This window comes from Pygocentrus nattereri, chromosome 11 (genome assembly GCF_015220715.1).
Source record: "Pygocentrus nattereri isolate fPygNat1 chromosome 11, fPygNat1.pri, whole genome shotgun sequence".
In the NCBI taxonomy this organism is placed as follows: domain Eukaryota; kingdom Metazoa; phylum Chordata; class Actinopteri; order Characiformes; family Serrasalmidae; genus Pygocentrus; species Pygocentrus nattereri.
Genome location: NC_051221.1, coordinates 531,111 through 545,395, shown reverse-complemented (window position 1 = coordinate 545,395; position 14,285 = coordinate 531,111). Strand labels below are relative to the sequence as shown.

Below are 14,285 nucleotides of genomic sequence, written 5' to 3'. Positions count from 1 at the left end.
TTACATCTGACTCCTGGAATCCAGCACGGGGACCCAAAGAGCTCCTCAGCATAAATAGAGGAAGTTGGCTCTTCTGCAAGGTGTACTGCTCTACTGGATAAGGGATCATTCCCAGGCCTAAATGACATTAAAGAGCACCCCAAATGCCCAGAATGGCTGTGACACAATGTGTTAGGGAGGCTGGTGGAGAGTAGCTAATTTATTTTTGCATTTATGCTAGCTAACTAGCAGGCTAACTAGCAGTTAAGGTTAAGTTAATTGATCAATAAGAGGCACGCGTGTCTCCGGTATAACGTACAATGCACAGCAGAACCGGTGTGTTTCAGTGTAATTTGGATGCCCTTGAAAAAAAATCCAACAAAAAAAAAAAAAAGCACCTCCCCCTACTTTCAGACCTCCTTCCAAAACTACTCTCTCAAAACAAATATGTGCATGGCCTAATTAGTCACGACAGAGAGCCCACCCATTGGAGTCCAACTCCAAAAAATAACGGACACAATGGGGTTGAAGATTTCATAAATCCACGCTTTGAAATTGTGGAATATTTCTAAGTACAAATAAACACAAATAATCTAGCTAGCTACATCTTAGAATTTGTAAAATGTCCTGCTCAAATCCAACACAGACTAACATAAGAAATATTGTAATGTGGGATGTTTCATCAAAAAACTCAAGAGTCATGCGTTTGGTCCATGCTTGGCTTTTTTCCCCCAAACTCACCAAAGAACACAGCAAAACACAAGTACAGGCATGCACTCACTGCTTGCTCCCAGGCCCCGAACTGTTAGTTAGGTAGCTAAACTAGTTAGGCTAAAATGCAGCCTCCCTCATGAGAAACAAAACACAAACACCATTCTACTCTCAGAAAACTCATCCGAATTCAGGTTCACTAACAGAGATCTGACAGGTGTCACACATATACCTGTGCAGAGTGCATGCATTTGGCAAGGTGCTGGGAGGTAAACCATCCAGTCATTTCACTGGGTCTAAATGAAATGATTAGACTGGGTTTTTACAGCCCCATGGCCGCCAGAGATATTTTCAGCCACCTGCCGTTCTCCTCCCCACCACGGGAGGTCACTGTCTCCAGAATATTAGATGTTTTCTTGATCCTCTGACCCTTTATGTTGGCCCTTTTTTATATATACCCTCCGTTTGCACATGTTTATTGCGACGTCTTGTTTGGTTTATCTGCAATTCTGAGCATTTATATTTCTGATTCAGGTTTCTGTTATTTTGACCTTGCACTTTGTTTGTTATTGACTACTCTTTTAGATTTGCCCCCTTTGGATTTGTTTGCTATCCGTGGCCTACTTTTCTGGATTTCTGACCCTCAGCTTATTATTATTTATTTCAAACCTGGAATTAAACTTGCACTTGACTCCTTAACATTGTGTGAAGCACTACACGACAAATTTATTGATTGCCATCAGGCATTAAAGTGTATTTTAAGAAATATAACACATATTTCTAAAACACATGTATTTTACTCCACCTTGAAATGATTTACTACTTGGAGATGTAAGCAGAATGTAAGAAAAATTTGAAATTTGTAGCTTGTTAATTTGACACTCTTTCTGTAAGATCAATGAATGATGGACCTTTTTAATAATATTTTTGTAAAATGCCTTAACATAACACTTATATGATGGGGGGGGGGTTACAGGATATTTAGCTTTGCATCTCAAGACGTGTCCAGAAACAATTTTCAACCGCTGGTCAAGGCAGCCACACACATTTAAAAAATGTTCCCATGTTTTTTAGATGTTGAAGGACTATTGAGTATTTCCATCTAAACTTCAGTCTTTAATTTAGTGGGGCATAAGCAGTTAACATTGCACTGACTATTGGCTTGATAGATTTGATGTATTTTCAACAGCTTAATCTAGTCTTCCGGCTGCTGTTTGGTGCTGAAACAGCCTCCAGGATGCTTGAGAAATGGGGGACAGCATTCAAGCCCAAGGTTATTGAAGACCAATCTGCAGCAACTTCTGAATCTGCTGAGAAACTTGCACAATGAGTGTTAGAAATTTAACACTGTCAAGGAGTTAAAATGTTCATACTATTCAAAGTGTAATTTTAACTCCAAACCAGTGAGAATTATATAAACACTTGGCTAGTATTAATTTCTGCATTAAGTGAGTGAAATTTACACAGAGGATCTTGCAGTGCAACATTCAATCAATAAAATAAACTTCACATCACCAAGATGATTTTCAAAACCGGAATGTTGTTTGTGTATGTGAAGACCAGATAACACATGCAAACTTCTGGATTTTAAATGTACACTGGGGCTACTGTCAAAATCAACCAAAGACTGATGTCATTAGCCATGCTTCTCATTCATCAACCCAAGGACAATTTGGAACATAAATATTAAACGTTTCCCTGCTTTGTCTCTCTAATGTAGGCATGGTGGTTTGTCTGGAGATACTGTGAAATTACAGAACATTGTTCAGTGTGACCAACAGGCAAATACGCTTGTTGTTATTGTAATTTCCCACAGTCCTACAGTTGAAACACGTCTCTGCTGTTGAGAAACTTAAACTAATATTTTGTAAATTGTTGTAGTGCTGTCTGTTTTCTAGTTTCACCATCTCTAGCATACAGCACAGACCCATTCTCCAGTGTAGAGCACAGGCTCAAACCATGCAAATATTAAACTAACCCAGCATTCTCCCTGAATTCGCCCAACGTGAGCTGAGTGTATCCCCAGCAGAGGCTTAAAGAGAACCTAAATGCAGAACTAATAAGATGAAGAAATACAGCATAGGGGATCTAATGAGATCGTCTGAGATTGGGATTGAAATCGCACGCTCTTGGTGGAAGGCGAGTGTGCTTCCGCTGCACCACCACAAAGGACGTGGAAAAAAGATCAGCATGAATGTCCTTTAAAGCCCAAAAATGGATGGAAATGTCAATTCCTACCTAAACACTACCATAAGAGGGAGAAGATATGATGCCTTTATTGTCATTGCACAGTGTACATCGAAATTGAGCAGCAACCGAATGGCACTTTGTACACAAAATAATTAAACATATGGCTAAAATATATAAAGTACAACAAAGGACAAGTGAGAACAAAGGACTACCAAGAAAACAGGCCAGCATGAAACAAAAAACAAACACCAACTGGCGGTTCCTTAACTAAAGATTTCCTTATTCTCACACTTAACAAAGACAGCGAGAATGTGATAGAATTCCTTAAACACAACGACTCAAGAAAAACGGAATAGATCTCAAGAAGCTAGAGAGACAAAAAGACATGTGAGAGAAAAATGCTCTTGTCTCTACCGAAGATACTCGTCGAGTCGTTTGTGAGAACTTCATGCAAAGAAAAAGCGAGGCTGAAACTGAGCCTTGCTCTTAAATAGGCCATCCAACAGGTGTAGTGGAACTCCCCACTCCCTCAACCACAGCAATGTATGTGTCTGTATGTTTCTGAAGGAGACTCATGTAGACGACCACTCATGAGTGAATGTGTGTATAGAGAAAGTACATCAGTAACTCACTGTAGCTTCTCAAGTTTACAGCCTGGATCCTCCAGTAGATCAGAGAGCAGCTTCACTCCTGACTCTCCTGGTTTATTGTAGTTCAGGTTCAGCTCTCTCAGGTGTGAGTGGTTTGATTTGAGAGAGAAAGCCAGAGCAACAAAGCCTTTCTCTGTAATGCTGCATAATTCCAGCCTGCAGAGAGAGGGAGAAAAACGTCTTTTCCACACATATAACAAAGTAGGCTGAACACATGTATTATGGAAGAATCCCAGTGCATGTGTGTTAAAAATGAGAGAGTAAATATATTGGTGTGAATTTCTTTACATTATTACAAACAAGAACCATCAGTATCATTGAATTGAGGCACTGCTATTATGAAGCTTCAAAAATGAAATGACTATTAAAAGTAAATGAGTATATGTGTGAGTATGTGAGTGGGTGAGTATGTGAATGTGTATTTGAGTGAGGATGTGACTGAATATGTCAAGTCAAGTCAGGCTTTATGGTCATTCCAGCTGTATACAAGTGCACAAACAACATTCCTCCAGGACCAACAGAGGAACTCAAGTATGACAATACAATAAACACAATGCAGATGATACAGTACAATACACGAACACTAAAGACGTACAACAACTACAGAACAGAACGCAGGCAGTACACGGTACTGAGGGTATGTGGAGCTGTGCAAAGGAGGATGGAACATACTATGACATATTAGCAGATTAGCAGATATTCTAGCGTATATGACCATAGCAATCTCTGAGATAACAACCAGAGCATCAATATACAGTATACAGTATTTGGATGATACAATAATTATAACGGCTAACAATATTAAAGTGAAATAAGATATGCAAAAATGCAAAATCAGATATTGTGCAAAACTGCAAGTATTCAGATCTACAGTCATATCAAGTGAAGTGTTTCAGTGAAATGCAGTAACTATATTTAAATACAATGTTCCATAATTTGGAACTGCAAGAAGTGGAGAGTGAGTTAATCCCATGTTAATATATATATATATATATATATATATATATATATATATATATATATATATATATATGTGTGTGTGTGTGTGTGTGTGTGTGTGTGTGTGTGCGTGTGTGTGTGCGTGTGCGTGTGGGTGTTATGTATTTGTGTGTGTGTGTGTGTGTGTGTCTATGTGGGTGTTAATGTATGTTAAGTGTGTGTGTGTGTGTGTATATATATGTGTGTGTGTGTGTCCGTGTGGGTGTTATGTATTTGTGTGTGTGTGTGTGTCTATGTGGGTGTTAATGTATGTTAAGTGTGTGTGGTGTGTGTGTGTGTGTGTGTTTGTGTGTGTATATGTGTGTGTGTGGGTCCGTGTGGGTGTTATGTATTTGTGTGTGTGTGTGTGTGTGTGTGTCTATGTGGGTGTTAATGTATGTTAAGTGTGTGTGTGTGGTGTGTGTGTGTGTGTGTTTGTGTGTGTGTGTGTCTGTGTGTGATCTACACCCACAGTGATAAAGTGATAATCTTACTCCAGTTTCTCCAGTTTACAGTGTAGATTCTCCAGCCCAATTGAGAGCAGCTCGACTCCTGAATCCTGCAATTTATTGTTACTCAGTTCCAGTGATCTCAGACTGCTGAGGTATGAGCTGAGGGCTGAGGACAGAGCTGCACAGCTTTCATCTGTAAGATTACAGTTACGCAGCCTGCGAAAGCAATTATGATACATACAAATATTGTAATTTCAAAGGCACATTAAGTCAAAAGACATGAGTGAGATAAACTACAAAAGACAACATTTATGAATCTTCTACTTCTTTTGCGCGCACACACACACACACACACACACACACACACACACACAAACACACACACATTGCTGCTGTCAGAACAAACCTTGTATCTCCATTTTTGTCTTTTTTCTTTTTTTCACATTTGCCCATTGCCCTTTACATTATATGTAAATTTCATGATGAATGGGCCAAACGAAATGGTCAAAGTGACTTAGTAAACAGTCTGGTTCCATTCACTTACATTAAAAGTAAAGTTACCATTTTGGAGATACAAGGTTTTGTTCCAACAGCATGCCAGGGTTGTGCCTTGTCTCCACTCCTGTTCATGATATAGCCACAGTCAGGAAAGCATTATGTGTGGAGGATCGGAGGGTGTCATTACCTATGGTCATGAGTTATGGGCAATGACTGAAAGAATGAAATCACAAATACAAGCAGTGGAAATGAGCTTTCTTCGCAGGGTAGTAGGCTAAACTACTTGATAGGGTAAGGAGCATGGTCATCCAGGAAGAGCTCAGATTAGATCCACTAAACCTCTGCTATGAAAGAAGCCAGTTGAGGTGGTTCAAGCATCTGATCTGGATGCCCCCTGAATGCCTCCCAGTGGGGGTGTACCAGGCATGGCCTACTGGGACAAGATTGTGGGGTCATCCTAGAACCCACTGAAGGGATTATGTCTCTAAGTTGGCCTGAGAGCGGCTTGAGGTCACCGGGAATGTGGGGGACAGGATTGTCTGGGATTAAGCAGTTAACAATGATGATGATGTATGTATATATGTGTGTGTGTGTGTGTGTGTGTGTGTGTGAAATCTATACCCACAGTGATAAAGTGATGAACTTACTCCAGTTTCTCCAGTTTACATTGTGGATTTTCTAGTCCAGAAGAGAGCAGCTCCACTCCTGAATCCTGCAATTTATTATAATTGAGGTTCAGTTCTTTCAGACTGGAGAGGTTTGAGCTCAGAATGGAGGCCAGAGCTGCACAGCTTTTTTCTGTGAGATCACACCGACACAGCCTGGGAGCAAAATGAAGATAGATCAGCTACATAAACAACAAAACACAACAATATGACCTTTATTTCATGTTTTTCTATACACATAGGACTTTCATACAAAATGAAGTAAGAAATGGTACAGAAACAAAAATGTTATGAACGCACATCACATCATCTCACACAGATACACAGAAGAACAATGGTACAACAAAGCCTCATAAACAATAGAAAGGTGGACAATTACATTAACACACACTAACTAACAAAAACATAGCCACAGCAGGCAGAGGCTCAGTGAATGAAAGACAGTGTGTGAGAGAATAAAAGAAATGTATGTGTGTAAGAGAGATTCCCAGATAAGAAAGTGAGAAATTGAAAATGTTCAGATAAAAAAAAATACATTCAGTTGCAATCAAAATTACTGAATACCCATTGAAAAATCTACATTCTTTCAGCTACCAATAAACTATTTAAACAATCTGGTTTCTAGTTCCCTAATATTCTTGGGAATTCCTAATTTTCCAGGATGTATTTGAAACCAAGCTTTGGTGGATTTTGAGTTTTGCTTGGGATCCTATCCTTTTGGAAACTCCAGTGATGCCCAAGCTTTAGCTTCCTCACAGAAGGCATGATGTTTTCTCCAAGGGTTTCCTAATAGTTTATTGAATGCATCTTGCCCTCCACATGCTGCATGTTTTCAGTACCAGAGAAGCAAGCAGCCTCAGAGCTTCATTGTAGGTAGGGTTTTCTTTTCAGTGTATGCTTCATTCTTCTGTCTCCAGATGTACCACTGATCCACAGGACCAAAACCCTCCAGTTTTGTTTCATCTCAAAGAGAATCTCAAAACTTTTGTGGCATTTTATGTGGTTTTCAGCATATTGCAGCCAGCCTTTTGTGCTTTTGGGGCTATGTATCTGGAGGAACAATAATGAAGCATATGCTGAAAAGAGCACCCTATTTACAGTGAAGCATAGAAGTGGCTCAGTGACGCCGTGGGGCTGCTTTTGCAAAAAGGTGATGGCACCATGCAAATCCAGGGATATTAGTGAATTGGAATCCATTGCCGAAGAAGGAGGGACTAGGAAGGCAGTCAGAAACTGGTGTTTCATCATGTATCATGTTTGTAGCAGGCCATAACACCAAGTATTGGGGTTCAATAATTCTGAGACTATAGTAGTCATTAAAAGTGCCATTGTGTGTTGAGCTTGGAGAAAACACTTGTTATATTAGTTATGCTGAGCTATTTAAATTGTTATCATTTAATTCATTTATTGCAAACCACTGAAAGTACTTACAGTGTCCTAATAAATCTAATTACCATTGGGGGTTGAATAATTTTTATTGCAACTGTACAAAGACAAACACAAAATAAGCTTAAATGTGTGTATATGTTTAAGGGCTTGTGTGTATGTTTTATATGTGATCTACATGCACAGTGATAAAGTGATCAACTTACTCCAGTATTTCCAGTTTACAGTGTGGATTCTTCAGTCCAGCAGAAAGCAGCTTCACTCCTGAATCCTGCAGTTTATTGTTACTCAGGTTCAGTTCTCTCAGACTGGAGGAGTTTGAGCTGAGAGCTGAGGACAGAGCTGCACAGCTTTCTTCTGTGAGATTACAGTTACACAGCCTGGGAGATACATGATGATACATCAGAAACAGTCATATCAAACATGAATTCATTCAGAAAACATGAAATTAAACATTACAAACTACTAAACACAACAAAATTACCTTATACTTTTACATATACACCCACACATACACACACACACACACACACACACACACACACACACACACACACTCAAATTCAAAACCTAATCGTCCTGAAGTCTTTGTTTAAAATGTTTTTTCTGTGTGTGCCTGTGAGTGTGTCAATGGGGGAGAGTGTTGTAGATCACCATTCATTGAGTTAATATGTGTGTAGAGATAGTACATCAGTAACTCACTGTAGCTTCTCCAGATTACAGTGTGAATCTTTCAGTAGGTCAGAGAGCAGCTTCACACCTGACTCTCCTGGTTTATTGTAGTTCAGGTTCAGCTCTTTCAGGTGGGAGAGGTTTGATTTCAGAGCTGAAACCAGAGCAGCACATCCTTCTTCTGTAAAACTGCAGTTATACAGTCTGTAGATACAGAAACAACTAGAAAAACTACAGTCTTACAAATGAACACACACACGCACACACAAACATGTGCACACCTTTAGTGGGCAGAATGAAGTAGATCTATAGAAACTACAAAATAACTTTAATAAAAGTTCAGAAATGTCATCTCACACAAACACACATACAGTTTGAGGTAGTGTGTGTGTGTGCAAGAGAAAAATCTAAGTAAGAAATTAGTGTATTAATATTAAATTCTTTCCATTGTTAGAAATAAAGACAAATAGTGTCACTGAAGTAAAGCCCTGCGCGTATGAAGCATCAAAGACTATTTGATTGCCTACTAAATGTAAGTGAATGAGGGAGGGCTGAGTATGTGACTGAGTGTGTCTAAATATGAATGAATGAGCCTGAGTATGTGAATGAGAGAGTGAATGGCTGAGTATGTGAGTGAGTGTGTGAGTGAGTGAGTGAATCAGGTCCATGAACATGTATATTTCCCTCTAAAACATACATACCTATAAAAATACACCATAAGGTGGAAAAGTGTAATTGGCTATGCATCTGTGTGTTTGTGTTTTTTGTGTTTTTATGTGTGTGTGAGACAGAGAGAGAGACAGAGAGAGTGATTGAGTGTGTGTGTGTGTGTGTGTGTGTGTGTGTGTGTGTGTGTGTGTGTGTGTGTGTGTGATCTACATCCACAGTGATAAAGCAATGATCTTACTCCAGTTTCTCCATTTTACAGTGTGGATTCTCCAGTCCAACAGAGAGCAGCTTCACTCCTGAATCCTGCAGTTTATTGTAACTCAGGTTCAGTGATCTCAGACTGGAGTTAGAGGTGAGAGCTGAGGACAGAGTGCCACAGCTTTCCTCTGTGAGATTACAGTTACCCAGCCTGGGAAAAAATTAATGATAGACCAGCAACACAGTCATCTCAAACACACTTTCATTCAAAATATATGATAATACAGGACGTTACACAAACTACAAGAGAAAACAATCTTTATAACCTTTAACATCTATTTTTGTTACACAAGCACATATATTTAGAAATGTCCATAAGTGTTATCACACTCACACACACAGAAAAAAAATGGTATAACAGCATCAAAAGCAACAGGGGCCTGTTGTTTGAAACAAGTGTGAAATGTATTTAATTATCACTTTGTCACCATAACAAGTGAATTTTGGACTGCATTTAGGAGAATAAAACAACAGTTCATAAGTTCAAAATAACATTCTATTTTTTTTCTAATTGCATTTTAAAAATCCCTGCACTGCAGACACAATCTTAACCACTTCTTCCTACTACCTTTATATCTTAATGCTATATGCACTGAGACTCTGATGAACAGCAGGTGGCTCTGTCACAATATTATAAACTTCAAGTTTGTTGCAGTTTAAAGCCTTAACAAGCTTCAGTGAGTCCAGAATGCTACAGCCAGAGTATCACAAGAACCAGAAGGTTTGACCATATTAACCCATTTTTATCAGCCCTGGACTGGTTACCAGTTAAATTTCACATTATATATATAACATATATAATTTCTTTGGAACGTGTTGCAGCATCAAATTCAATAAGTGAATAAAGTTTATCCATTTAAACATTAAATATCTTGTCTTTGTAGTGTATTCAATTGAATATAGGTTGAAAAGGATTTGCAAAACTCATGGGGTTGATTGTTCTGTAAAGCTGCTTTGTGACAACACCTGTTGTAAAAAGCTCTATATAAATAAACTTTGCTTGCTTGCTTGCACTGGCTACCTGTATCGTTCAAGATAGATTTCAAAGCTCTGTGAGTTTTTAAGGCTGCAAATGACCTTTAAGCAATGTTTACATCACAGGGTGTCTATGTTTGTGATCTTAGATCTGCAGATACTGACTTTCTACAAATACTTTCTGTAAAATGCAGAAAACATAGAGGCTTCTTTCAGTTATTCTGTGGAGCTCAGTTTACCTTTTATTAGACATTCAAGCTCAGTGCTCTCTTTTAAGAAGCATCTAAAACCATATCTCTTTAACTCAGTGCTTCATTAAAACTCTGTGTCTTGTGGTATTAATCATTTTAATGTGATCCATGTCATTTTTATGACTCCAAATTAATACATGATTAATTAATAATGTCTTGTACAACTGTTTTTACCACCTGTCTGTAAAGCACTTTGAGATCAAATAAAAAAAACAAAGCACACATGCATACTCCCACAATTTAAAACATCAAAAGTGTATGTATATGTGCTTGTATGTCTTTTTTGAGTTTCTATTGTAGCATTGCTGCTTGTTTGTGTGTGTTTGTGATCTACACCTACAGTGGAGAAGTGATGAACTTACTCCAGTTTCTCCAGTTTACAGTGTGGATCCTTAAACACAACAGCGAGCAGCTCCAGTCCTGAATCCTGAAGCTTATTGTTACTCAGGTTCAGTTCTCTCAGACTGGAAGAGTTCGAGTTGAGAGCTGAGGACAGTGCTGCACAGCTTTCCTCCGTTAGATTACACCCACACAGCCTGGGAGAAAAAATAGGATAGATCAAAAACACTGTCAACTCAAATATACACTCAATCAGAAGACATAAGTTTACATAAATTTCACAGATTTCAAAACTAAGTAAGAAGTCTTACAGAAACTAAATAACCTTTACAAAAGATCAGAAATGTGGTCTCATACAGCATCACAGAAGAATAATTATTTGTCAGAACATCACAAGAAACAGAACAGCAGAGAGTTTTGTCTCTTTTGGGGAGTGGGTCACAGTTCAGGGGTGGTTAAAAATGTGTAAAATATAACTGGTAAAATATAGCCTAGCGAGCTGTAGGCTGAAATCTAGATAAATGCAGGATGTGGTGTATATCGCCATTTCAGAATTGTTTATACATATGAACAATTAAATTAACTTGAAAGGTCCAAATTATATAAAAATGCATTATCTACTCACTCTTTCCTCAGAATTAACCTTTATTATGTCCAAGAATAAATATGTTGGTTATTGTTATCAAGAGACTCCTAAATTAGTCCAAAAGATCATGACAATAATAAGAAAACAGTAATAAGAAGTCTCCGGTACAGTGCAGGGAGAATTTTAAGCCCTGCACTAAACAAAATGTAGGCACAGCAGACAGAGACTTACAGTGGATAAATGACAGTGTGTGCAACAATGAGAAAGTGTGTGTGCATGACTGTAAGAGATTCAGAAAATAAAAAAAAGGAATTGAAAGTGTACTTACAAAGGCATACAAAACAACAAACCAAAGGTGTGTGTGTGTGTGTGTGTTTAAGTGCATGTGTGTATTTTTGTGTGTAAAGTGATTATCTTACTTTAGCTTCTCTAGCTTACAGTGTGGATTCTCCAGTCCAGCAGAGAGCAGCTCCACTCCTGAATCCTGCAGTTTATTGTTACTCAGGTTCAGTTCTCTCAGACTGCAGGTGTTTGAGCTGAGAGCTGAGGACAGAGCTGCACAGCTTTCTTCTGTGAGATTACAGTTACACAGCCTGGGAGAGAAAAGATGATAGATCAGAAGAGACTACACAAGAGAAATGTTGTTTTGGAAAAATGTATGCTGATTTTGAATTTATGCTTGCAACACATTTCAAAATGTTTGGGATGGGGCAAAAACACTGATAAAAACTGAGGAACTGTGGAGAGTGACTGCTGTAATTTTGAAAGTGAAATGTTTTCCCATTCGTGTTTGATACATGATTTCAGCTGCTCATCAGTTCAAGGTCTCCTTTGTCCTATTTTTTATTTCATAATGTGCCAAATGTTTTCAGTGGTCTGGACTGCAGGCAGGTCAATTTGGCACCTGGACTCTTTTAATATGGAGCAACGCTGCTGTAATACATGCAGAATGTGGTCTGACATTGTCTTGCTGAAATAGTCAAGGCCTTCCCTAAAAATTATGTCATCTGGATGGCAGCCAAAACATGTATATATCATGAATGAATATACCAAACTGTTCATAGGGGTAATAATAACAATTGTGTGTGCAATAACTCAGAGGGACACTAATTTAAATCATTTAACTGCTTTATAGTAGATGTTTCATATTTACTATCACGTTCACCGCCAGTTTACTATATTCATAAGTACTTAAATCTCATGTATATTTTGCAAATGTATCTTTATCTTGTTTTAAATTATTAAATTATTAAATAAATTATTAAATTACCCAGTCATGTCACTGACCTGTAGCGATTTAACCACCAGGTGTTTTTTGGCATTAAATAAATTTGCCAGTTTTTTTTTTTTTTGTCCCAACTTTTTTGAAACATGTTATTGTCATCATAAAATTCAAAATTGTCACATATTAAAAAAATAAAATAATAATAATAATAATAATAATAATACAATTTATCAGTTTTAGCATTAGATTTTTGTCCTATTTCCAGTATTGGACTAAAATTTGCACATCATCACATTTTATTTTTATTTCCTTTTTGCACAACGTCCCAACTTTTTTGGAAATGAAGTTGTGTGTGTATGTGTGTGTGTGTATATATATATATGCGATTTAAAGTATAATAATGCTAATATTTTGCTTGTTATTTATCTTCTTGATAGATAGATCAAGATAGATTGTGGAGAAACTGGTGGCTTTGCAAAGGAAAATGGATCGTTTGGGAGATCAGATTGGACTTGGTGAGTTGTCGTGAAAATGCAGCTACTCGCCCGAAGCCTGTAACCCTGTTCTTAATCTGCTTTTGGCTCCCCGTATCAGCACTGGCCTTGGCCAAGGCCACTGCTGGAACGTCAAATTCCTCCAGAACATCACTGCAGTGAGACACTCTTTTATCCCTTCCCCCATTTTCCCAGACTCCTGCTGATTGTTGACTCTGCCTGGGACCCGATCAAGGCTGTCTCCATGGTAATTTTCTGTGTTATCGCTATAAGACCCAGCGGACTGAGGCACCTAGTCTGGGATGCCAGGTGAAGTGCATTCTCTCTTCTTTGACTTGTTCACTACACTGTTTTGCACAACAGTCACTGATATCATTCCGAAAAACACTAACATCAGGAAATGTATGATCATTAGTTAAATCAAATCAATCAAAGTATATTTCCTTATTCTAAATCAATGGCTAAGAACTCAAATCACTTCAGTATAGATGACAATTTCATGTAAATGTCTCTGCTACCTCCCTCGCATTTTCCATCTGTCCAAAACACATTATACTGGTGGATAGAACTATAATTTTCATGCGTAATTCCTCTTAATTTCATAAATTTCTGTGTAGTTAAATGTACACAAAGCAAATACGAGCAATACGATGAGAAAATGTTCTGTTCTAGAGGAACGTATAATGTCGGAATTGTTCACAGTGGTGGTTGTGGACTTGTGAAGAGTTTAATGCCTTTAAAAGTTACCTCAAAAAGTTATTACATTAAATATTTCTTTTTTACATTCACAATACTTATTTACATTTTTGATCTAAAGATATTTTTTTTAAAATCCATTCATGATGGAGAGGAGCAAGAAGGGGCATTGTAAGGCCAAAAAGTCTCCAAAGAAAAAAGTTTTATAGATTTACTGTTACAAAGTTACAGAAACCCAGATGCTTGCAGATGAGAGAATTGATGGTTTAATAGTAAACCAAGCAGCCAAAGCCAAAATGGACAAAGAGCTGTCAGAGTTCAGGCCAAATGTCAAAACAACCAGCAGAAGTACCAAAAAGGGAAAGGCAAAAGACGCAGTCAAAACACAGAGCAAAAAGGTCACAAACACAGTCAAATATATAATCACAAAGACCGCTCAGTAGTTTCAGGGGAAGCCCAGGCTTTTGTACTCTGAGCTATACCAAGACACAGGTGATGACAGTTAAAATTCTGGAGACTGTTAGCGCTGATAGGAGCGCAAGCCCAGAGTCACATGATCTCCCAGCGCATTCTGGGAGTTGGAGTTCGAATCCGATTGAAGAGTCAAATGC

At 38.1% G+C, this 14,285-nt stretch overlaps 1 protein-coding gene across 5 annotated transcripts in view; it reads right to left on the bottom strand.

The window, feature by feature from the left end:
- Positions 1 to 14,285, bottom strand: part of LOC108412871 (NACHT, LRR and PYD domains-containing protein 3-like) — a 38,669-nt gene that overhangs the window by 4,851 nt on the left and 19,533 nt on the right. For 3 of the 5 annotated variants that reach the window (XM_037542466.1, XM_037542468.1, XM_037542467.1), the window contains 8 exons: positions 11,679 to 11,852; positions 10,697 to 10,870; positions 9,089 to 9,259; positions 8,212 to 8,385; positions 7,716 to 7,889; positions 6,106 to 6,279; positions 5,003 to 5,176; positions 3,513 to 3,686 (listed from right to left, as the gene is read on the bottom strand). In XM_037542466.1, the coding sequence (XP_037398363.1) occupies positions 3,513 to 3,686; positions 5,003 to 5,176; positions 6,106 to 6,279; positions 7,716 to 7,889; positions 8,212 to 8,385; positions 9,089 to 9,259; positions 10,697 to 10,870; positions 11,679 to 11,852 (1,389 nt within the window). Of the gene's footprint in view, positions 1 to 3,512; positions 3,687 to 5,002; positions 5,177 to 6,105; positions 6,280 to 7,715; positions 7,890 to 8,211; positions 8,386 to 9,088; positions 9,260 to 10,696; positions 10,871 to 11,678; positions 11,853 to 14,285 lie in introns of those variants that run through there. The other 2 variants (XM_037542469.1, XM_037542471.1) reach the window with 2 other exon arrangements.